At 38.3% G+C, this 26,366-nt stretch overlaps 2 protein-coding genes across 3 annotated transcripts in view; one reads left to right on the top strand and one right to left on the bottom strand.

Annotated features, from left to right (window-relative positions):
* Window positions 1-26,366, bottom strand: part of LOC127790845 (uncharacterized) — a 116,670-nt gene that overhangs the window by 51,083 nt on the left and 39,221 nt on the right. The gene's annotated exons all lie outside the window — the stretch shown is intronic.
* On the top strand, window positions 1,337-26,366 carry LOC127790840 (uncharacterized). 2 transcript variants are annotated; one of them, XM_052320557.1, is made up of 9 exons: window positions 1,727-1,839; window positions 2,039-2,091; window positions 2,562-2,918; window positions 3,061-3,320; window positions 16,297-16,438; window positions 16,640-17,011; window positions 17,136-17,267; window positions 23,520-23,648; window positions 23,744-26,366. In XM_052320557.1, the coding sequence occupies exons 3-9, from the start codon at window positions 2,619-2,621 to the stop codon at window positions 26,030-26,032; spliced, it is 3,624 nt and encodes a 1,207-aa protein (XP_052176517.1). In that variant the 5' UTR covers window positions 1,727-1,839; window positions 2,039-2,091; window positions 2,562-2,618; the 3' UTR covers window positions 26,033-26,366. The 2 variants fall into 2 exon arrangements, with proteins under 2 accessions (XP_052176516.1, XP_052176517.1); XM_052320556.1 differs by lacking the exon at window positions 2,039-2,091 and having other exon boundaries at window positions 1,337-1,839.

Here is a 26,366-nt window from a genome sequence, read left to right as displayed (position 1 = left end):
TAAAATAGTCATTTCATCTTTTTATTTAATAATAGATAGGTTATTGATATTATCAAAACATGAATGGTAATTTTTGCAATTACATTAAATCTCATGAATGATTATTACAATTTTCTCTAATAAAATACATGAGAAGAATTTTCAAGCATTATGAATTTTTTTATTTATGATTAGAAATTTATTCTTGTTTCTAATGAATATCTTATAGTAAATTAAATTTGCATGTAATATATAATTAATTAAGATAAAATTATTAATTCAAAATTATTGTATATTTCATTCATGTACTTTTTCCCAATTGATTAAATTTTGATGCATTGAAGGAAGATTTTTTTTTTTCTTTTTAGGTATTTAGACTAATTTGAGTTAAACGAGTTTACTTAATAAAATAAACTCGTAAATTGTTTGATTCAAATTAATTTATTAGTTTATATTAACCCATTTGAATACTATTTAAGTCTAATTAATTGAATTAAATAACTTACTAGATTCGTTTAAAAGGTCATGCTATTCATACAATAAGGATTTTATAGGTACGTGTTCTCGCGATAAATTAAAAAAATTATCATGATAAATTCGCAATATTCTCTCATTTCCCCCATCTCTCTCATTTTCCCTTCAACAACTAACAACTGCTCCCCCTTTCTCCTCCAGCACCGTCTCTCATAGTCTTTCTTTCGCCGCATCCTTCATCTCACCACTTGTTGCCAACTGCATCCTTATCTGGTCGCCTCGCCTTTCGTGGCGGATGTCAACCAGGCGAGAATGCAGTAGGCGATGACGATCGATTAGGCAAGAATGCAGCACGGGCGACGAGCGACGAGGTAGTGGTTGGCAATGAGGGCAAGGCAGTACTAAAGGGAAAGAGGAGAAGAAGGGATAAAATGGTCTTTATGAGGAGAAGGAATGGGCAAAATAGCCATTTAAATCTCTATAAGTCACTTTGTAAAAATTTTAGAATCATGCTAGATGTACAATCATTTTGTACATCTTGAGCTACATAAGGGGATATTATGACCAAAATACCCTGCACCTCATGACGGGCTTTTTTGTCATTGATACACCTTTATGTAGTCCAAGAAATACACAAAGGTATACCAATAGCATTTTTCAAAATTTTATCTGTACAAATAACATTATTCTCGTTTAAGTAAGCTCAAGGTAAAAAAATTTATTAATTTAAACTCAAACTAAATCACTGAGTTAAACTAATTTTAAACGAGTGAAGTGAAATTAAACTAAAACTCAATTCCACTAAATTCGATTCAATTAAACATATTTTCAACCCTACTTGAGCGTGACTGTGGTTGGGATACGATTTGTGAGCTGGGGTTGATTCTCTCTCTCTCTCTCTCTCTCTCTCTCTCTCTCGTGTTTGTGTACAGACATATATAATGCAAATTTCATCGGCGAAAACCCCTACGTGTCTCTACCTCTGAATATCTAAATTTTCATTTTTCTTCGATCGGTCGAAATCCAATTCATGGCCAGGGCTCTATCAGTCGAGAAGTCGATCAGGAATTCTCCTCTTCTTCGATCTATAGAACGATTGACTGACTCTAAGCAGATCACTGTGCAGATGATGCATTCCTAAATCTGTGAAACTCTGTCCAACTTACAGGTTTCTGATCTGTATTGGAGGAGCCGGGTGATGAAAAACTTGATTAATGAATCGGTGAGAGTTTGAAGATGCCAGGATTAGCGGCGCAGAGGATTGGTCATCAATTGAGTAATGGCACCGCGTCGTTTTGCTCGTTTCCTTCTTCAAACGGATCAGTTTCGGCCAGCGGATTCTGGTCTAAGCATCGCGGCGATGTCACCTATAATCAGCTTGAGAAGGTACTGGATTTATGGTTTCTTGGACGAATTGGAATTCCAGATTATCGTTCTGTTTTATTGGTTTCTGTGATTTTTTCGTTGAAAAATTGTACAGTTAAAATTTGGATCTTACAGCATGTAGAATCAAGTTATGGCATTCTCTTTCATGATTTTAGTGTGCGATGGTAACTTTGTTCTGATTGGATTTTGTCTGTGTCAGATCCAGTTTGGCATCCGCATTCGTTATTCACAGTCCTAAGATGGAATTTTGAGGTTCATTTTTATTTTAAGATATGTCCTTGACTATAAAATCTTAGTTGAATTCCAATTTTGATTAACTATTACAGGGAGGGAGCTATTTTCAGCGATTTTGTTAAGCAAAATGTGTTTTGGGTACTGCTTTCTCTGTAAAGAGTTCAATATATTTGTCTCAAATTTGCAATTGCATAATTTGAAGTTTTAAGTGATCACGAACTTCTCTTGTGGTTTTGTGATTGTTCTGCATCATTGCCAAGAATACTGCAAAGTGAAAAGATTACACTTTTAATTATATATCCACATTTTTTTTATGTTGGTAGCCTGATGAATGTAATCTTCCCTGAATAATTTAAGGAATGCAATAAAAATCTCATTAATTCTGTCATTTTTGGTGCTGGTTGGGAATGACTGCATCTGGTTCTCTTTGAATTTAGCTTCTGATGTGTGGCTAGTCACTGATCATGTGTCATGTATGTGTTATGCAGTTCTGGAATGACCTCTCAGCACAAGCACGGCAGGAGCTTCTAAGAGTTGACAAGCAAATGCTCTTTGAGCAAGCTCGTAAGAACATGTATTGCTCTAGATGCAATGGGTTACTGCTTGAAGGTTTTTTTCAGATTGTCATGTACGGAAAGTCTTTGCAGCAGGATGGAGCAAGTCAGCTCCTTCATTGCAACAAGCAAGGACCAGTGAAACTTCAAAATGGTGGTAATTTGGGCATCACAGATGATGTTCAGGATCCATCAGTTCACCCTTGGGGAGGTTTGATCACAACAAGAGATGGTGCACTGACCCTTTTAGACTGCTATCTGTGTTCAAGGTCTCTAAAGGGTCTCCAAATTGTAGGTTGCGTCCTCAGATTACAGTTTCAAAAACATTTTTCCACTTTTTTTTTCCCCTTTTATTTACTTTCTTTCTTTCCTTTTTTTCCTTTTTCTTTTCTACCTTTCCAATTTATAGTAGCTCAATGTCCTTCTGATTCAGGTGTTTGACAGCGCACGTGCAAGGGAAAGGGAGCGAGAATTGCTTTATCCTGATGCCTGTGGTGGAGGAGGTCGAGGTTGGATCAGTCAAGCAGCAGTGGGTTACGGAAGAGCACATGGAACTAGAGAAGCATGTGCTCTGCACACGGCAAGACTCTCTGTTGATACATTGGTGGATTTTTGGTCAGCACTCGGAGAAGAAACTCAAAAGTCCCTTCTAAGGATGAAGGAGGATGATTTTATAGAAAGGCTGATATATAGGTGTTTGTGGGCTTTATTCTTCTTTTTCCTTGTTTATTCCTATCTTATATCCAAATAATTTCAACTAGTGGAGGATTTCAGAGCAGTAAAATGTATATGAATAGAGGAAGTGACCTGGCTGGAGTGCTGTAGGAAAGAATATGTCCTATTCCTAATTCTAAAGCATATATGCATTAGATGACCACAAGAAGTTCTCTTCCTAGGAACAAAGCCTGTTCAAGTCCTTCCAAAGTTAAAGTAGTTGTTGATGTTCATAATACAAGCATAGAGAGGTGTCACGATCCTAAGGTTTACCAAGAGTTTAGATTGGAAATTGAGAAGAGTACGAGGAAGAGAGAGCAGAAATGGAGGGAGAGACAAAACAAAAACAAAGAGAATTGAGGGGGAATTAGACAGAAAGAGAGGGAGAACAACAAGAATAGAGAGAGAATCGAGAAATCAGAAGGGAACGAGAGAGAAATCAGAGTTGAGAGAGAAACAAGAATTCAAATGTCATCACATCATATGATTCTCTAACTAATCCAACCTATTTATAGGCTTTACAATTGAAGGTACTAACAACCCTAGCCGAAGAGTACAACCAAAGAAAATACATATAATACATATTACTATTATATCCTTGGGGATTCCTTGGGATCGTGACAATTCCCCTCTTGAGAGTTTTTGTCCCCAAGAACTAACAACTATTGGCCCTACTCTTCATCCAATCGTTGCCTTTGTGATCTGTTTGGTTCTTCTTTCTTTCTTTCTTTCTCCTTCTAGGCCTCTTCCTCTTCACTTTTATGTTCCTTTGCTTTTGCTTTCCCTGTAGACATAAACTGTAGACCACAAGGATCTCCATGTCAAAGCTCCTGAACCAGATGGCAACAACCTTCTCTTCCTTCATCTTCCGAATCTGGTCTACACCATTTGATATGACAACAATACAGTCATATTGTCCAAGATAAAAAACACTCATATTGTCTTCAGCTTTCTCCGAAACCAAAGTCAAAGAAATAGTACTTAGAATCTTCGTTCTCAAAACCATTCCCCTTAATGTTCCATTTCTGGACTTTAGCCGGTTCTTCAGACATTGGACTATGCACCAGGGTAATGCAATGGACTTTGCTTCCTTTGTCAGTTCATCGAATAATTCCTCATTTTCCTCCTGCAACCTCTCAATAAGCACATTCACTCTTCTTCTGGTTCATTGACAACTGTAACCGAATTCATTGCAACAGATTTCTCCTCCAGTGGAGCCTCAATAACCTCTTCGGTAGTTGCCTTTCCTTATTTGTTATCCTGAATTGTTTTCTCCAATTCAAGTCTTTCCTCACTCTTGCATCATCCATTCCTAATCTTAGGAACTCAGTAGCCTCAAGAGTACCTCCAATTTGCTGGCTGCTCTTAGTATAACTTTTTGTCTGCAGCCCATGCTTTCTGTAAATGGCTTCTAGCACCCATTCTTGCTGCCTAGCCTTTTCAGCCACTTGGTTTACTGTGGCAAGACACATCGTTTTCATAGTAGACCTTAGGTCATTTTTTAGACCACAGATGAAATTTGATACAAAATAAGATTCATTTAGAGTCAGATGGGAATTGAGCATCAATCATCTCAATTCCTCAAACCTGACTTGCTAATCAGTAATTAAACCTTTTTTTTTTTAATTTATCGAACTTTTCGTTGCAACTCTCATCTCCAATCTGATTTAAGGAAGCAGAATATTCCTTAGAAAAACATTCACCCGGAATATTAACTTGAAGTTTCTGTGAAAATAGAATCAAAAAGTTGTCCAGTTTTCATTGAGGTCCTTGATTCCTTTTTCTTATTGCAGCGCATTCTTCCTTGAATGTTTTCCCAAATGACTGTGCACTTTCAAGAAGTCCTTCGGCCATTTCTATAGTTCAATTCCTTGAAAATTCACCACTATAACAACGTCTTGATCAGCTTTCAAGGACTTCTTCAGAAACTTATTCCGGTACTAAAATTCAGCAAACCTAAATTCACTAAAACTTAATTCAGCAAACCTAAGCGCCTCAATTGTTGCTTCCAGTTTAGCAAACCGATTTTGCTTCAGCAATTGTTGATGATCTAGTGTGACCTATCGTCGATGATCGCAATCGCAATCTGCTTCCATTATGCGCCTTCCTAACTCAATCTATCTGTCTTGCTGAAACTGTCAAAATTTATGGAACAATCTCCTGAAACATGCTCGACTTTGATAACACCTCCTACAATTGATCGCCTTTGTTGCAACTTCTTGAAAATCCCCTTCAATCCGCTTTCGAGGATAGCCTGGCTATGCTTCTCTATCAGCTTCCAGCACTAGCCTTCTTGCTTTGCCTCAATCGCACTTCAACAATTGAGAGTTGCTCGCTTTCGTCGCGACCTAGATTGGACTTCAACAGTCCTAACTCCGTTTCAATCATAGTTGAGATTGCCTTATTGAATTGCACTCACTAATGTTCAGCGATTGTTCAATATCTGCTTTCGACTACGCCACTCTAATCTGCCTTCAAATTCACTTGGAATCACTATCTCACCTGGCTTGCTTCCCCTTCAATTCCAAGTCGAGAACTGCTTTAGCTGTCAAATTCGAGCCTAGATCTTTAGAATTTGCCTATATGTTAACCGGAAATTTCTTTGCTCTCAGTTGAGGAACGATTGGCTCTTATACCATTTGTCACAATCCTAGGATTTACCTAAGGTTTAGAATGGAAATTGAGAAGAGTATGGGGAAGAGAGAGCAGACATTGAGGGAGAGACAGAACAAAAACAAAGATAATTGAGGGAGAATTAGATAGAAAGAGAGGGAGAACAACAAGAATAGAGAGAGAACAGAGAAATCAGAAGGGAATGAGAGAGAAATCAGAGTTGAGAGAGAAACAAGAATTTAAATGTCATTTCATCATATGATTCTCTAACTAATCCAGCCTATTTATAGGCTTTACAACTGAAGATACTAACAATCATCGCCAAAGAGTACAACCAAAAGAAAATACATATAATATGTATTGCTATTATAGCCTTGGTGATTCCTTGGGGTCATGACAAGAGGCATGCTATAGCACCTTATAATGGAATAATGGTTCAAAGAAGAAGAAATAGACCTTCTTAGAATAGAATAATGGTTCAAAGAATAAGAATAAATAAACCTCCTTAAATCTATTGTTGTGTTTGAACCTGTTGATTTGGAAGTTGAGATTCCTTAACTGGACCTGATATGCTGTTGGATGAATGAGATTGGGTTTTTAGCAGGATTAAGGAATTAGGTCTGGTTTCAGGCCTTCAATCAAAGGATTTGAATATGGCATTTGAAGTTTTTCATAAGATTGATAATGGGAGGAAATTGAAGGAGAAGGATAGTTATAGGAAATCAATTTCCTCCAATAAAACACGTGAAAGAGAGTTTAAGAAATTTGAGTGTTTTATTACTTACAATAGGGGCTTCTTGCAAACTGTGGGAAATGGAAGGGGATCTTAGCCTTGTCTTTATGATAGGGGTTCTAGAAGAAGTAATTTCTTGGAATGTCAGGGGTTCCAATGACCTGAGTAAGAGATTGGTTGTTAGAATTTGATTAGGAATTGGGAGTGAGATACAGATTGCCTTTGAGAAACCAAGTTGGATTCCACTCCCAAATTTTTAGAAAGAGACAAATAAGAGGGAAACCAAAATCCAAGAGGAAATAGGATTTCTTCTAAAGCCATTGTAAATTAGGATCATTTAAAGTTGCAAAGAAATTGGAATTGAGTTCAGATTCTAAATGGAGATTGAAATAAGAGGGATTATCATAGCTGTGGAAGGATTTACATGGGGCTGGAATTTTGAATTAAACTTGATTAAGTTTGGGATAGATAAGGAAAAAACATAATTATTATATATATATATTATTGAAGAGAATTTGAGAAGGATTAGAATTGCCTCCAAGGGATAATTGAGAGATAAATCGGAAACATATATGGACATTATCTTAATATGATTTGAGAAGGATAAAGATAAAGATTAGGATTAGGATTAATTATTATGGAATTGAAAGAAAATCAATTCCTTGTAGAAGAGGCAATTATTCATCTAAAGTTTGGAGTCTTAATATGATTTGATAAGGATAAAAATAATGATTAGGATTAAGATTAATTATTATGGAACTGAAAACAAATCAATTCCTTGTAGAAGAGGCAATTATTCATCTAAAGTTTGGAGACAAACTGATTCCTTGTTGAAAAGGGATTAGCATTGATAATGTAAATTTTGAGGATAAATAAAAGAAAAACTTGTGTATTAGTTGGTTAGGGTTTGATAAGGATTATGATTAATTGGGGAATTAGAAATAAAAGGGGAAATTGGATCCAAGACCAAATGGGATTTGGATAAAACCTAAGGGGCTTATAAATACTAGCTTAGAGGAGGATTAAATCAACAAGCTATGAGCATGAGTGAGAAGTAAAGCTGTTGGATATTTATGGATTTTTCTCTACAAAGGGGTTAGGTGAGTGCTTATTCTTGCCCTAGTGTGTTTTGAAAATCAATATTATTCATGTTGAAAATTATTTTGATATAATGAATGTTTCTCTATTTCATTACTTGATATATATTCTTGAATTGTTGATTTAAAATCAAATTGAAAATGGGGATTTATCAAATCATTTTGAAAAGATTATTGATAGTGTTAACATGTTATTTATAAAATTGTTGGAACCATCGGGGAAGTCTAAGGATTACTCTAGAAACTAAAATTCAACTATCTATATGGTGCTATTTTAGTTTCTCAATGGGAGGAGATGATGATATATTCTAATCATGCTCCACCAGGTACTTGGGGATAGATCATAGGGAAATTACTGGGTCCTCTTGTACATTGTTGGATCCAAGGCTATACTGCTCATTGAGATATTTATTGGGGTTTGATTGATTCTTGAATATTGTGGTTCCTTGAATAAATGACGATTTATACACTATGGAAATTGTTGACAACACCATATGATATTGGTAAATATTTATGACTTTGCAAATATTGGTAAATATTTATGACTTGAAATTTGTTTTTATTGTATATGTATGAAATTCTCTATTTTGGTATTGATATATTATTTGGGGTGTCCTTCATGAGGCTTTAAACTCACCACTCTCCCTAATATATTTTTTAGGTAAGCAGGGGTGCTAAACACGGACCCAAATTGGGGGATTATCAGTGGACTTAGTCTGGGATAGTTTAATTTTTAGTTATTTTTTGATGTTTCAGTTGTGTAAATATGGAAGAATTTTTAGACTATGTGAACTTTTAAGTCTTGTCTTAGGGTTCATGACCGGTTATACAACTCGTAGAAGGGAGGTGTGACACTTCTTTAGAAGTAGTTAGAAGTCTTTGGGGGGCACGGTAGATAGATTGGGCATCCTTAGATATGCGTACTTTGTAGGATGGCCAAGGGTGTTGTGTTCTTATTCTTTTGGATTCTAAGTTCTTCAAAAGTTGGAGACTTCCATAGGTTCATTCTCTTTCTTCTTTGTTCAAAAATGTGTGTTGGAAATATCATAAAGATATTTTGGAAATAAATTAACAATTTACTCAAAGAAGGACTCATGTAATAGCTGGATTGTTCTCCTAATCTTATGGCCTGGAAAATAGGAGATGAAAGAATGAAGTGATAAGGTGATTTGGAGCTTGAAAAATAGGAGATGAAAAGATAAAGTGATAAGGTGATTTGGAGATTGGAAAACTCCAAGAATAAAGGGATAAAGGCAGGATAAGGCAACAGAATAATCCAATATATCTCAACAAATTTTTAAATTCTTCTTATTGTATTTTATCTTCAAAACATATTCAAATATGTTCATAGAATATAGGAGATAACCTAATTGTCGTGTATAAATATTTTGTGCTACTCGAGAATCAATCAATCAAGCATCTACAATTTTCTTAGCTTGTTTCATTTTTTTATGTGGTATTAGAGCCGCCTTTCTTGGAAGCTTAATTCTTTTTTCGCCGCCATCTTTGGGGTTGTTGTTCAACCCACTACCCTCAACTCTCTCCCTTTATCCAGTCTTCATTGCTGCATCTATTTAGCCGATATTACCACTACCATGTCTACAATTTCTAATGCAGTCACCCCAAATCCTTCCGATCTTCCATTAGGGGATTAACCCACTAATTTCTCATGTGATCTTCAGCCTACTGAACATACACCTGGCTCTCATTGTGATCTTCGTCCTATCAATTTAGCTTATCGATTCTATGGAAAGAATTATCTCCAGTGGTCCCAAGTAGTCTCTACCTATCTAAAAGGGCATGGAAAACTGTCTCACCTAACTGGTAAGGGTCCTAGTTCGACCAATCCAATGTTTAGGGCATAGGATGAAGAAGATGCCATGATTATGTCATGGCTTTGGAACTCCATGTTACAAATAAGTAGAAACTGCATGTTTCTATCTTCTGCTCATGACATTTGAGAGACACTCCGCAAAAGCTATTCCATGAAGCAGGATGCAACAGTTATCTAGGGGCTTTGAACCAAGGCTGCTACTATGAAGCAATGAGGGATGACAGTGACTAATTATTACAACACACTTACAGGTATTTGGTATGAGATTGATCATTACTAGAATATGACAACGATCTGTCCTGAAGATACTACAACACAAGTTCTTGTTCATTTGCTCGAAATGGTAAGTGTCTTATTTCTTCCTCTTTTAATGCTTCTGGAACATCTTCGCCTAACTGTTGGGTACTAGATTCGGGTGTTACTGACCATATGACCCATGAGTCTACTTCATTTATTTCCTATAAACCAAGTTCAGTATCACAAAATCATTGTTGCCAATGGATCTTCTCTTATTGTTATTGGTAAAGGCCATATCACCTTAACACCTTCTCTTCATTTAACGAATGTCCTTCATGTACCAAAACTCACTACTAATCTTGTCTCTATTTCTAAACTAACCAAAGATCTAGATTGCATTATTACTTTTTCTGATAACCATTGTGTATTTCAGAATTGGATATCAGGGAAAAAGATTGGAGTTGCTAAAGTCCAGAATGGGCCGTACCTTCTTAATGATGTGTAGGCTCTTGTTGCTTCTAAGGAACAGGCTGCTAAAACACAAGCAAAATCGTCTAAACTATCTGACATTTGGCTTCACCATAGACATTTAGGTCATCTTAGCTTTGATTCTCTTAAAGCTCTATTTCCTTCTTTATTTTTAAATGTGTCTAGTTTTGATTTTCATTACGAAGTGTGTGAACTTGCTAAACACCATCGTGTATCTTTTCCATCTTCATCAATAAAAACTTCAACTTCTTTTGATTTAATTCATTATGATGTCTGGGGTCCTTCCAAAGTCTCTAATCTAAATGGGTTTAAGTAGTTCATTACTTTTATTAATGACTATACTCAGGTTACTTGGCTATTTTTGCTGAAAGAAAAATCTAAAGTTCTAAAGATCCTTCAACATTTCTTTCAACTCATTCATACACAATTTGGGGTTCACATAAAGCGTATTCAGACAGACAATGGGAAGGAATATTTTAATCATACCCTACACCAATTTATTTATGAGTCCTCCTGTGTTGACACTCCTCAGCAAAATGGGGTTGTTGAGAGAAAAAATTGTCACCTTCTAAATGTGACTCGAGCACTTCTCTTTGACACCCATGTTCCATCTTATTTTTTTGGGGAAATAGTTTTAATTACTACACAACTTATCAACTGAAGCTCGTCTTAAATCCTTGACCAGCAAAGTCTCGTTCAAAAACTCTCTATTTCCTACCCTCACCTATTATATTTGACTGATTTACCTCTCAAGGTCTTTGGTTGCACTGCTTTTGTCCATATCCACAAAATCAACCACACTAAACTTGACTCTAGAGTACTTAAATGCCTATTTCTTGGTTATTCTAACACTAAAAAGGGATACATGTGTTATCATCCCCTTTCTCAAATGTTTTTTTTATCTCCCTTGATGTCTCCTTTCATGAAAATCAACCATTTTTCCCTTCTCCCAATCTTCATCTTTAGGGGGAGCATTATTCTGCTTTAGAAGATGAAACTACTTTTCTCCTTCCTGTGCCTGTAGCAACTAACCATGATTAGCCCTTGCAGTCTTTGCCCACAACCACTAATCATGATCAATTGCTACAGCCTTTACCTGCACTTGTATTCTCAAGAAGACCACAACCTAATTTGAACCAAGAGCTACTCCCCATTTCCAACCTAGTGTCAGGTAATGAAATTTTGGAACCTGGTTTTTCTAACTGTCAGAATCCTATTGATCTTGAGTGGCCTATTGCATTGAGGAAGGGGTACTTGTAAGTGTAGTCAACACCCTATTTCTCCATTTGTTTCCTCTCACCATTTATCTTTGCAACATTCAGCCTTTCTTTCAAATCTTGACTCTATAACTATCCCAAGGACTCTTCATGAAGCACTAAAAGATAAGAACTAGACTTTTGCTATGAGGGATGAAATGAATGCCCTAGGAAAAAAGGGCATTAGGTTGTAAATGGGTTTATACACTCAAATACAAAGTTGATGGGTCGTTTGAAAGGTATAAAGCTCGCTTAGTTGCAAAAGGCTATACACAAACCTATGGGATCGACTACCAAGAAACTTTGACTAGGATATACAACAGTTTGATATTAAAAATGCCTTCCTACACGGAGATTTAAAAGAAGAGGTCTACATGGAATTACCATAAGGTTTTGAGAATAAAAATGTGCAACCTGAGGACAACTCTCTTTGGACTAATGCAGTCCCCTAGAGCATGGTTTGGCATATTTATTGAAGCTATGCTAAGGATGGGATATCGACAAAGCCAAGGAGATCACACCCTCTTCATCAAACACTCAAAGGAAGGTAAACTCACTATCCTCCTAGTATATATTGATGATATAATTGTGACTGGGGGATGATGATATTGAAAAGGAAAGTTGAAGATTTAGCCAGCTAAAGAGTTGGAAATTAAGGATTTGGGAAGGTTAAGATATTTCCTAGGGATTGAAGTTGCCTACTCAAAACAAAGCATAATTGTTTCCCAAAGGAAATATGTTCTTGATTTGTTTAAAGAAACAGGGAAGCTAGAATGTTGACCTTCCAGTACACTAATTGAGCAAAATCACAAATTAGGAGGACAAGAAGATGGAAGTGTTGTCGATAAAGGTTAATATCAAAGATTGGTAGGAAGGTTAATTTATCTGTCTCATACACGACCTGATGTTGCCTACACAGTAGGGGTTGTTAGTAGATTTACGCATGATCCGAGAGAAAAACATATGCAAGCTATTCACAAAATCTTACATTATTTGAAATCCTCACCAAGGAGAGGAATTCTATTTAAAAGAGGAGGAAAATTGATTATGGGAGCTTAAACGGATGTTGATTAAGCCAGATCCTTGACAGATAGGAGATCTACTATAGGTTATTGTATATTTCTTGGAGGAAACATTGTTTCATGGAGTAAAAAGTAGTTAGTAGTATCTAGATCTAGTGCTGAGGTAGAACTAAGAGCAACGACTCATGGAATTTGTGAGTTATTGTGGTTGAGAATCATTCTCAACGATTTGGGATTAAAAGGAGCTAAATCTATGAGGCTATATTATGACAAGAAGTCAACAATAAGCATAGCACATAACCAAGTGCAACTTAATCGGACTAAACATATAGAGATTGATCGATATTTTATCAAAGAGAAATTAGACAATAGTCTCATCACCATATATGTCTATTCAGATAATCAATGGGCAAGATGTCTTTACAAAAGATCTTCCTACAACTAGATTTGAAGAAATTACATGCAAGTTGGGAATGGAGAATATCCACTCACCAACTTGAAGGGGAGTGTTAGAAAGATCATAAAGATATTCTGGAAATAAAATAATAGTTTACTCAAAGAAGGACTCAAGTAATAGCTGGATTGTTCTCCTAATCTTATGGCTTGAAAAATATGAGATGAAAGGATAAAGTGATAAGGTGATTTGGAGATTGGAAAACTCCAAGAATAAAGGGATAAAAGCAGCAAAGTAATCCAATATATCTTAGTAAATTTTTAAATTCTTTTTGTTGTATTTTATCAACAAAAAAAAATTCAAATATGTTCCTAGAATATAGGAGATAACCTAGTTGTTGTGTATAAATACCCAATGTTACTCGAGAATCAATCAAGCATCTACAATTTTCTACAACGTGGAGGATGGTTTAACTTGGGGTTCTTCTGGTGTGGTTTAACTTGGGGTTCTTCTAGTGTTTATTGTCCCTAGAATAGTGGTCAAAAGTGATTTGTGGGAATAGCTCAAGTGGTGGAGCTAGAACCTAGGCTCAACTGGGCTAAATTGTTTCTAACATAATATTATAGCACACCATGCATTTAATTGATTATTCAAAAGTATAAATAACTAAAAATTAACAAAAATAATTCCATTACCAACATTTTATATGATAAAAAGATATCTTAAAATTCTCCTTTAATGATATTTCATATTTTGAAAAATGTTGCAAAATCAACTCATTGTCAAGATTATTAACACATCCCTTTTATGAGTATTCTTCATATGCCCTTAAATGTGCTTGGGTTCCTATTCACATTCTTTTGATGCTAATGATTGAGAAGGTGTTCTTTTACATTTGTAAGGATCTTACACAGTGTAATCCTGTACATGCATGGAAATGTATAAGAGTATAATGCATTTTATGATTACTCAAACTATTTGACAACAACAATCATGTCTTAATTCTACTAGGTGGGGGTTAGCCATATAAATTCTAGACCTACAACCATCTCTATCCATGGCCATATCCTTTATAAGGCCATCATATCTTATGTCATGTCTAAGGTTTTCCCACCTAGTTTTCTTTGGTCTCCCTCCTCCTCTTTTATTACAAATTTCCTTCATTTCATCTACTCGCTTATAGATGCATGATATTTAATCTAAGAAGTTTTACACTCGTTATCAGGTACCTAACACAATGCCCTTCCTTTATATGAGGTTGGAATTGACAGTAATAGGAGGAACATCTTCAACACCAATTTTACTCCATCCTTGATGGAGTTTAACATAACTATTTAACACAATCCTTAATCAAGGAGGATGCCTAGGCCTAACAAGTAGAGAAAGAGCACCCTAGTATCTATTTACAAGAATAGAGAAGATGTTTAAAAATGTGAAACTTATAGTGTGATCAAGCTAATAAGCAACATTGCAAAACCTTAGTAGAGAGTAATTGAGAAAAGGTTAAAAAGTAAAACTAAGATCTCTTAAAACTAATTTGGTTTTGTACCTAGTAGGTTAACAAAGAAAGCTATCTACTTAGGTGGTATTTGTTAACCAAGATATGGGATGAAAAAAGTGGAATATGAAAAGCATTCCAGACAAAAATGCTTTCCATTGTGTTTGTTAAATTTTGAGAACCTTTAGAAAAGATGTCACGGAACTTCTTATCAGGAATTGTTCAAATAAATTTATCTCTCCCCCCCTCAAGATAAATTTATCTTAAATCTTATAGATAAGAAAAAATAATCCATATGTCCCCCAATGTATTCCAAAAAATTTAACAAACAATCTGATAAAAATCTTGAAATGCTTCTCAAGCTTATCTTGATTATTTTATATTTTGGTTTAGAAAACATTCAAATTTTATCTTGATACAACCTTATCTTGTTCATTTTAGCAAACACTACCTTAATTGAGGTGCCTAGTGAAAGTGTTTAGGGATAAACCATAAAATTTGCATACAGTGTTTGTAAACATAGAAACCTATCACATAGTCCTTAGAGAAGCCTTGTAGGGGATTTTAGAGAAGAATTAAGTCTGAGTTAGTTATATACACATTACCAAAGGCAAGTATCATCAAGCTGAATTTTACATTAGAACTTGTGGAGGAAATACCGCTCTCACCTCTTTGCTTTAGTGATGGATGAATTTACTTAGCACATCCAAGAAGAGGCATCTTGGTGTATTTTATTTGTTGATGATATTAATTTGGTGGATAACACAAAAGAAAGCATGAATATTAAGCTCTAGCTATGGAAGAACATCTTAGAATCTTAAAGTTTCAAGTTGAGCAAATCAAAAGCCAAATGTATGAAATGTGTGGATGATGTTATAGTTAGACTTGAGATTTAGTTATTTATTGAAAAGATTAGTTGGAATATTTTGTCTCACTTGTTCAACAGGTGAGTAGATTGTTGAGGAAGTCAATTATAGAATTAAGATAGGATGATTAAAGTGACAAGAATTTTTAGCATTTTATGTGATTGTAAAATATCTTTCAAACTAAAAGAGAAGTTCTGTCAAATAATTATAAGATAAACTCTACTGTACAGTTTAGAATTGTTTGGTAATGAAGTACTAACATGTGCAAACTGTAAGCATGATTGAGTTAAGGATGCCATGGTAAATGGGCCACAAAAGAAAACAACATTAGAACTGTGATTATTTGTATTAAGGATAGAGTGACACGTGGACACATGAGAATGATCAACAGATGCACCAATGACGAGAGTGGACGTAATAGAAGTTTGTAGCAAAAGAGTTAGAAGAAGGTGGGAAACTCCTAGACATGACATGAAATATAACGACCTTATAGAAGATATATGATCATGGATAGAGATGACTGGCAAGCTAGAATCTATGTAGCTGACCACGGTATTAAAAAGAGAATTCTACAAGATAGTTGTTCAGATAAGCTCCCAAATGAGCAGCAAGGCAAGGTGCTTTCTCCCATTGAATCACCAGAATTGGGCGTTCAATTTAAAATAACAATAGAAATAGTAAAACCCAGCCAGCATGGTAAAAGATACAGCTCCAAACACAGTTTATGGTTCAGTGCAAGGCTAGGTCTCAGTTATTATATGCTGGAAAACTGCCTGCCCTTATGGGACCTTGTGATTCATCTTGCTTCCTATCTACACCTCCTAGTGGGGCTAAGACTTGGTGTTGTAATCCTTGATGTTTAAGGATCACATAGTGGATTGTTCTACTTTCCTGAAAATTTATGTGCCTGTTGCAGGTTTGACAGCAAGAGGTTTTGTAGAGATTGTAGAAGAAATGTTATTAGGGGGTTCAAGGAACTAAAGGAGCTAAAACGCTTGCGAAAGGATCCTCAGTGCACCAGTTGGTTTTGTGTTGCAGATACAGCCTTCCAGTATGAGGTTTGTTCAAACTTATTTGATATATATATATATATATGTGATTGTATCTGTTCTACATGTTGACTTACTCATATTGTGAGCGAGTAAACCACAACTATGGACATTGTTAGTATTATGATCAGGCACATGTCCAGGAGCTTTGGGCCTTAATTCTGTGAAGATGTCACAATCTAATGCTATATTAGTTTTTTGATTTCTCAGGTGTCTCATGACACAGTCCAGGCTGATTGGCACCAAATCTTTGTGGATAATGTTGGAAACTATCATCACTTTGAATGGGCTCTTGGAACAGCAGACGGAAAATATGACATTCTGGAGTTTGAAAATGTTGGCATGAGTGGGAGGGTTCAAGTGAGTGGTCTAGATCTTGGTGGCTTAAATGCATGCTATATTACCCTGAGGGCTTGGAAAATGGATGGTCGTTGTACTGAACTTTCTGCAAAAGCTCATGCGTTGAAAGGTCAACAATGTGTACACAGCAGGCTTGCAGTTAATGATGGTTTTGTTACAATTACAAGAGGGGAAAACATCAAAAGGTTCTTTGAGCATGCCGAAGAGGCTGAGGAAGAAGAGGTAAGTGAGTTCTTCAAGGCTTGCCATGCTCCCTTGTGCAATGGAGTCATATAATAAGATTTTGCAAGTGGGTGATTCATTGCCTTGATCTTTTCTTTTTCTAAAATGCCATACTAACTTGTAGGACGATGATTCCATGGACAAAGATGGGAATGAGCTGGATGGAGAATGCTCCCGTCCCCAGAAACATGCAAAGAGTCCTGAACTTGCTCGAGAATTTCTTCTTGATGCTGCAGCTGTTATTTTCAAGGAACAGGCAAGTCCAGTCCCCTGACATTTATCAGTCCCTGATTAGTCATTACTTTTGTTCTGTTTTTTATGCTTCCTTCTCTTCCTTTTTTTTTTTCACTTCTCCATTTAAATTTTGAATTAATAGAGAGCAAAAAGCTTCTTTTGAAAGACATATTTTTTGATTCATGCTTTTGTATCCCACAGTTCCAAGCCAGATATGTTTCCATAAGGTTTTTGTCACGGGAATGATTGAAATAGGGGGGCTCAATTGTAATTAGCTGATTGTTAGAATAAGAGGGAATGTTGGTTAGGTAGTTAGGCAAGTTGAATTCAAATATTTGTAAATTGGGCAAGTGGCCTTTGGCGCCTAAGGGTGAGCAGGAGTAGTATATATAGCTCTAATGCCACCCTCCCGATCTATCCAGAGAATTATCAATGCATTCATTCTCTCTCTTTCTTTCATTTCTCTCTCCCTCTAGTTCTTTCTTGTTCTTCCTAAATACCCCAATTCTTCTCGGATTGAGGAGAATTATTGCTTGTCAGAATTAGAATATGACATTATGGTATCAAAGCCAATCTCAGGCCTCAATCTCATCGAAATTCACCATGGCCGACGACACGCGTATGAAGCAAATGGAAGCTCAATTGCAGCAAGTCACTGCCGCAATGTTTGACATGCAGATACGGATGGGTGGTCTAGAATCATCCATGGAGGCGGTGGTGGAAAGAAGGATTGAAGGCACCATGGAACAATGGAGGGAAGGAGCAACATAACCAATTGCGCGATCGGATGTAGATGTTTATCTGCATGGTCACGAGTCAGAACCAAGTGAGACTCTTGCCGGATTTCCCTCCTCGGGAGAGGTTGAATCCCATCTTACTTGGTCATATTTTGGCTTCCTGCGCCGAAGGCGCCTCTGAATTTGGGGGTGATCTGACGATGGCAGAGGAGAATCACGCGGAGAGGCGGCAGGGCAATCAAGTTGCTCCCCATCCGCATGGATTTCCAACTCCTAAATTGGAAATACCAGTGTTTGATGGGACGAACTCGAGGAGGTGGGTGCGTAGGTGCAAAAGGATGTTCAGTTTTTATGGGGTGCTAAAGCAGCAACGTGTAACTCTTGCAACTGCTTACTTGAACGATGTAGAGGGATGCATGGTTTCAGGGGTGGATTGGGACTAAAGAAGGCTGCCGGTGGGCGGAATTTGTGGAGGACCTTTGCGAGAGGTTTGAGGATCGAAATATGCTAGACGTGGTTGAGGAGTTCAACAAGCTCCAATAGGAGGGAACGGTGTAGGCATACCAATTGAAATTTGAGGAGCTTAAGTCCCTCATGCTCATTCTATACCCCCACTTGACCGAGGGATATTTTGTATCCAGTTTTGTGAGTGGGTTAGGCGAAGAATAGAGGCTCACTGTCAAAATGCAGCAGCCTAGAATGATTAAGAAAGCTGCGGAGTGTGCAGGAGTTGACGGTAGAGGCGTTGATGAGGAAACAAAGGGGGTAGATGAGGGCCTTGAATGTGGGAATGGCTCAAATGGGAAGAAAAGGGGCAGGGAGAGAAGGAAATAAGATGATCCAAGGGAACACAGGTGGAGGACAATCCTCTGCCCTAACCCCCGTGCCCCTAAATAGCGGAAGGTTTGCAGAACAGAGGAGGAGTGCAAGGCTCTGCTTCCGTTGCAGGGATTGGTACACCCTCAGACACCAATGTAGAAGGCAACTCCTACTCATAGAAGGAGATGAAGAAATGGAGGAACAAGAGGAAGGAACGCTTCCCTAAGGTAGTGAAGAGGGGGAAGAAAGTGTAGAGATATCCCTCCATGCCCTCCGAGGACTTGCTAATAGAAAAATCATACAAGTGGAAGGGAAATACAAGGATCGCCGGCTAATGATCTTAATAGATAGTAGAAGCACTGATAGCTTCCTCGATGAGGGAACGACCTAGAGGTTAAAGTGTGAATTGACAGAGACTCACCCCCTGTCAGTAACGGTAGCAAATGGCAACAAGGTGATGTGCTGATCTACTTGTGAAGGGTTTTGTTTGGAGATGCATGGGGAGCCATTGGAAGTTGACTTGAGATTACTAAAGTTAGGGGGTTGTGATATAGTCCTAGAAGTGGATTGGATGAAAGGTGTGAGCCCTATTAGTTTTGACTTCAATACAATGAAAGTTACATTTGAAAATGATGGCAGGAGAAGGACCCTTACAGGGAGTCCTAAAACAAAAGTTTGTAAGATGATCACCGGAAGGAAGTTACAGAAAGTCCTAAAGTCCAAATGGACTCAGGTGGCCTAGTTGTTTTCAATGGAGGCAGTGGAACATGGAGAAGGGGATATAGAGAGGTAGAAGCAGAGAATACCACCCAACCACAACAATGGTAGGTGCATGAAGTAGACTCCCTTAATAAACTATTTGCTTGAATTTAAGGATCTTTTTGATGAACCCCAATCACTGCCACCTTACAGACATTTTGATCATTCTACTGTTCTAAAACCAAACACCGAATCTATTATTGTCCGAGCTTATAGATATCCCCCTAAACAAAAAGCAAAGATCAAGAACTTGATCAAAGATGTGTTGGCAAGGTCAATTGTTTGGCCAAGTCAAAGTCCCTACTCCTCACCCATACTATTAGTCAAGAAAAAAGACGGGAGCTGGCGCTTTTGCATAGATTACCGCCAGCTCAATTCCCAAATCGTAAAAAATAAGCTCCCTATTCCTATAATTGAAGACCTCCTTGATGAGCTAAAACATGCCAAAGTATTCACCAAATAGGACCTAAGATCAGGGTATCATCAGATTCGGATGAACCCTGATGATGTCTCCAAAACAGTCTTCTCTACTCATCAAGGACATTACGAATTTTTGGTAATGCCTTTCTGCCTAACCAATGCCCCTGCTACATTCTAGGCCTTAATGAATCACATCTTTGAACCCTACCTCCGTAAATTTGTGTTAGTCTTTTTTGATGACATTCTTATCTGCAACCCTTCATTCTCACAACACCTAGACCATCTGAAAACTGCCCTTGAGGTCTTGAGATTCAATCAACTGTTTATTAAGAAGTTTAAGTGTTCTTTTACCCAACCAAGGGTGGAATATTTGGGATATGTCATATCTAGTGCAAGAGTTAGCACCGACTCCAAAAAGGTAGTTGCAATGTTATCATGGCCAAGGCCTACATCAGTAAAAGCCCTGAGAGGGTTCATGGGCCTCACAGACTACTACAAGAGGTTTGTAAGGGATTATGGAGCAATTAGCAGGCCCCTCACCAATTTGCTGAAGAAGGAAGGGTTTTAGTGGGATGAGAAGGCAGAAGAGGTGTTTGGGAGGCTCAAGAAGGCGATGAGTGAAGTCCTTAACCTGGGGCTCCTTGACTTCTCCAAGCCTTTCACTCTTGAGACTGATGCTAGCAGCACTGGGTTAGGAGTAGTGCTATCCCAAGAGGGGAGACCCCTAGCTTTTATTAGCCAAGCTTTGAGCCCTAGGCATCAAGGGCTCAGTGTCTATGACAAGGAGTTGATGGCGGTATTAATTGCAGTTGATAAATGGCATCATTACTTGGAGGGCAGACAATTAATCATCAAAACAGACCATGAGAGTCTCAAATTTCTCTTGCAACAGAGGCTACACACGCATCTCCATAAAAAAGGGATGGCGAGATTAATGGGCCTGGACTACATTATCCAATACCAAAAGAGAAAGGAGAACAAGGTAGCGGATGCATTGTCTAGATGCACTGAAGAAGCAGTAGTGATCTCCATCACAACAGTTATACCTGGTTGATATTAGGAGGTCAGTGCTAACTATGAATGGGATGCATGGGCTAAGGGAATGATGGAGCAGCTTACCTTAAGCCTTACCTCAAGACTCAAGTTCACTTTGAAGAATGAAGTACTGAGGTATCAAGGAAGGCTGGTAGTTGGAGATCATGAGGAGTTAAAAAGACAAGATTTTGGAGACATTGCATGGCTCTCCCCTTGGAGGCCATTCCTAGGTGCAGGGCACTTATCAGAGGGTAAGACAGATGTTCTTCTGGCCTAAGTTGAAGAAGTACGTTATGGAGTTTGTGTTGAAGTGTGATACATGCAGGAGGTGCAAGCACGAAACAATAGCCAAACCCGGGCTACTCCACCCACTTCCCATCCCCACCCAAGCATGGACCAATATATCATGGACTTTGTGGAGGCATTACCAAAGTCCGAAAGTCGGGATTGCATCTTAGTGGTAGTTGACATATTCACTAAATTCTCCTATTTCATTAGCCTAACTCACCCTTTCACAACTCAAGAGGTGGCTCGCCTCTTCCTTGACAGAGTGGTGCAACTACATGGCATTCCCCAATTCATAGTCTCGGATAGGGATAAAGTCTTTACCAGCCTTTTCTGGAAAGAGTTGTTCAAGAGTTTGGGAGCTAAGTTACACATGTCCTCAGCATATCACCCGGAATCAGATGGCCAGATTGAAAGGGTGAACCAATGCCTAGAGAGGTACTTGAGATGCCTATGTTTCCTGTAGCCTGAGGGGTGGCATCACTGGCTATCTTTGGCCCAATGGTGGTACAATTCTTACCACCACAACGCCATCAAGATGACCCCATTTAAGGCCTTATACGGGTATAAACCCCCTTTATTGCCGACCATAGCAAGGGAAGTAATGGTGGAGACAGTGGAAGCCTATTTGCAATAAAGGCAACAAGTGCTACGTGTGTTGCAAAAGGAATTGACCAATGCTCACAACCGCACAAAGCAGTTTGCTTATTGAAAAAGGATTGATCGAGAATTTGAAGTAAGGGATATGGTCTACCTAAAGTTCAGAAAGTCCCATATGCAGAGCTTGGCTCTAGGTCAACACTCTAAACTGAGTCCAAAATACTTTGGCTCTTATACTATTGTGGCAAGGATAGGCAAGGTATCATACAAACTATAGCTACCTTCAGAGTCCCAAGTACATCCCATGTTCCATGTCTCTCTACTGAAGAGGTCTACAGGAGCTCACGCAACTGGCACAACCCAACCAACCCTCCTAATTGATCCTACAGAGGCTCCAGAGCTTGTGGCCATTGTGGATAGGCACATCATACACCGACATAGGGGGCCTCTTTGATGCAAGTCCTGGTCCGGTTGTCCAATCTCCATCCGAAGAATAACACTTGGGAGTATCTTCCCAACTTACTTAATCAGTTTCCGAAAGTGGCTGGCCTACTGTGAACTTCTTGAGGATAAGAAGTTGCTGAAGGGGAAGGTAGTTGTCACGGGAATGATTGAAATAAGGGGGCTCAATTGTAATTAGCTGATTGTTAGAATAAGCAGGAATGTTGGTTAGGTAGTTAGGCAAGTTGAATTCAAATATTTGTAAATTAGGCAATTGGCCTTTGGTGCCTAAGGGTGAGCGGGAGCAGTATATATAGCTTTAATGCCACCCTCCCAATCTATCCAGAGAATTATCTATACATTCATTCTCTCTCTCCCGCCAATTCTCTCTCTCTCTCTCCTTCCAGTTCTTTCTTGTTCTTCCTAAATATTCCCCAATACTTCTTGGATTGAGGAGAATTATCGCCTCAGAATCTGACAGTTTCTAATGTGAAATTTTTCTTGCTTTAAATGAGGCTACCAGAGACCTTGAGTCCATGTAGCTGACCCACATACTCGGGAGTGACTTTTGCTGATTGGAGATGGAAACTTTGGGAGAGAGAAGCTGTGGCAGAGGGGGGTAACCGAACGTCACTGGTGAACACCAAACAGGAAACGACAGCAGAGGGCTGAAAAGAGGCTGACACGGTGGTGAAATTTCCACTCCCAGTGAGAGAGAGAGAGAGAGAGAGAGACCTTTATATATATCGGGTTTGTCCTGTTTATGATGTTGCTTTTTGTTATATAGACTTGATCTATGTAAAAAGTAGCAATCACTGTGTACCCTTGTTTCGTGGACATTCTGTTGAGTTCTAATGGCATGACAATCCTCCTCCTCAAAGGAGTTGGTAATGGTGTTTTATTTGCCAAACATAGTCAAGGGCTTAGGTTAATGGTGGAACCGCCATTTTTGAGGATGTTAGTCAGCACAGGGTTCTAGGACCAGGAAAGACAAACACTACTTCAGGCTAAATAATTTATTACTATCAATTCGGGTGATCCAAGTATTCTTTGCCTCTGCTTTTCAACTCCCTTCTGTCTAAGCTTATACAAAATCAAACATTGGTCAAATTGAATGTGGATTTTAACCTGTTGTGACACTGTGCATATAGAACTAATATTATGTGAATTCATTCCAGGTTGAAAAGGCTTTCAGAGAAGGAACTGCTCGGCAAAATGCTCACATCATTTTTGTGTGCCTTGCATTAAAACTACTGGAAGAACGTGTTCATGTTGCATGCAAAGAGATTATTACACTAGAAAAGCAGGTAACATTTGCTTCAAATAAACTCTGAAATCTGGCATGAGGGAGTCCTAATTTTTGAGTGGGAAATATGGCTCCCTGTTTGGTTTGGTTCTACAGATGAAACTTCTTGAAGAAGAAGAAAAGGAAAAGCGTGAAGAGGAAGAACGTAAGGAGCGAAGAAGAATGAAAGAAAGAGAGAAAAAGCTGCGAAGGAAGGAGAGAATGAGGGGCAAAGAGCAGGACGGGGAAAATATGTCTTCTGAATTAAACCAAGATTCTGACATTCTGAAGGAGAAATTGTTGACTACAGTTGATGAACAGCTGAATGTCTTCTACAACAGGGACTCGAGCTTTGCTACATGTGATATTACATCCACACCTGTATCCCCTGATACTGGAGACGAGCATCTATTCTATGGGCCTATCATTTCAAACATGGAAAACCACTCTGATGACAGTCCCAATGTGGAGATTCTCCATCTGAAAGATAGGAACCATTTATTTGGAATTGATCAATCAAAAGTATCACATCAGAATCTGAAACATAGGAAATACTTTCAACAGGATCCTATGTTGAAATTGTCTGAGAGGCAGCAATTTGCGGTTGTCTCAGAAAATGAGGTTATGGTCCATACATCTGAGCCTGGGAAACATGCTAATCCTTTTGATATTACCTCAAAGAGTGTAATTGCACTGAACAAGAATTTAAGTAATGCCATGAAGTTGAACACTAGAAATAGTGGTGCGAAGTTGAGTGAGATGTATCCCTACCCCAACAACCGAATGACTGGTAGATATGACTCCCATGCTTGCAGCTGTAACCAACGAAATGATTACAGGGCAAAGGTGGAGAGGCATACTTCTATGCCAAGAATGGGTCGTCAGACCAAATCTATAACCAAGTTGGAATCTGCATCAGACAAATCGAAGCTGTATTATTGTGGTGACAAGTATGATCAAGTGGACTTTGTGCATTTGAATGGTGGGAGGCCCAAAGGCAAGAATATCACAGGGAACAATCCTACTAGAGATTCACATTATATAAAGAAGATTTGGGAACCCATGGAATCACGGAGGAAGTATCCCAGACGCAACTCAGACACTGACCTTCTGTTGCAGTCATCTCCTCTCCAGGATGAAGGTAATGAACCCAATAATCTTAAGACATCTGATGTCATTTGCTTTGGCGAAGTGTCTGAAAAAGTAGATACAACCACTCTTAAGGATAATAATTTAGAGGAACGAAGGAACTCTAGCCCTGCTATGGACAGAAACCGCCAGAACATGTACAATAATGTAGAAGCAAAAGCTCCTCCTTATTCAAAGGGAGCAGTGAATGAGGATGTTCAACTATCTCCAGTTAGAATTTGTCCCTTCAGTGGAACTAGTCCATCTGTGAGCAGCAGTTCTACTTCTGACAACTGTTCATCATGCCTTAGTGAGGGAGACAACAATACGGCCTCTTCAAACTCCCCAAATTCTGAATCCTTATCCTCACTAGATTCAGAAGATGTCATCCAATATGCAGAAAGAACAGAAACGGCATGCGTTCCAAATGATTTCAATGAAAATCCCAAGGCTGGAATGGAGAAAAGGCAAAGGGAGAAGGAAGCTGAAACTTTTAAAAGCAGGCCATCATTTGGGTATTCATCAGACAGTAACTTCCCCATAAATTTACCGACAAGAACAGCTCATAATCTTGAGAATGGAATAATGAATGTCAGTGTAGGTTCTCAACATACAAGGCTGCTTCCACCAATGCATAACCAGCACATGCCCTTGCCGGTGTTTCAAGCTCCAACAACAGGTTACTACCATCAGAATCCAGTTCCGTGGCCATCAGCTCCTGCTAATGGGTTGATGCCCTTCCCACATCCCAACCATTATATATTTGCTAGCCCTCTTGGGTATGGATTAAATGGCAATTCGCGCTTCATGCAGTATGGCACCCTACAGCATTTTACTCCTCCCGTGCTCAACCCAGTTCAGGTGTCCATTTACCAGCCAGTTGTTAAAACCAATGGTGTGAACTCAGGGGAGCAAACCAAGACTTCTAAGCCAGGTGGGATGCCAAAGTCGTCAAATGAACCTAAAATGGAGAGGAGTGTTCCAGCAGGACATCATCCATTGAAAGAACACCCAAGTGATGATGATTGGCCAAATGGAAATAAAATTTCAGACAACGAAAATTCAGGCTTTTCTCTCTTCCATTTTGGTGGTCCTGTGGCTCTTTCTGCCAGACATAAATTGAACTCGGTGCCTCCTAAAGATGGCATTCTTGGGAATCTTTCTCCAGATTCATCAGCACAACCAGTTGAGCATGTTCGAGCTTGCAATAAGAAAGATACAATGGAAGAATATAACTTATTTGCAGCAAGTAATGGTATAAGGTTTTCATTCCTCTGATAAGGTATTGGAAAGGGGTGTGGGAGCTGTGTGAGATTTCAGCCCCTATCCTCCGATTCAGTAAAGAAAGTTTTGAGTACTTTGTATCCAGAACTGCAATAATCTTCCTCTGGGAAAATTTTCTGCATATTTTATGATTTGGTGATCGGTTTTCTTTATTTAGTTCATCTCGTTATTTTTATTTATTTTTATTTAATTGTCCATTTGTTGACTTGTAGAATATAATGACCTTATAAAGGTTATTTTTATTTAATTATCCATTTGTTGACTTGTAAAATATAATGACCTTACAAAGGATATGATAATGAATATAGATACTTAGCAAGAGAATCTA

The sequence above is a fragment of the Diospyros lotus genome, chromosome 14 (assembly GCF_014633365.1).
Source record: "Diospyros lotus cultivar Yz01 chromosome 14, ASM1463336v1, whole genome shotgun sequence".
Classification (NCBI taxonomy): Eukaryota; Viridiplantae; Streptophyta; class Magnoliopsida; order Ericales; family Ebenaceae; genus Diospyros; species Diospyros lotus.
Note: the sequence above shows the minus strand (reverse complement) of the source record. Positions and strands in the feature narration are given on the sequence as shown.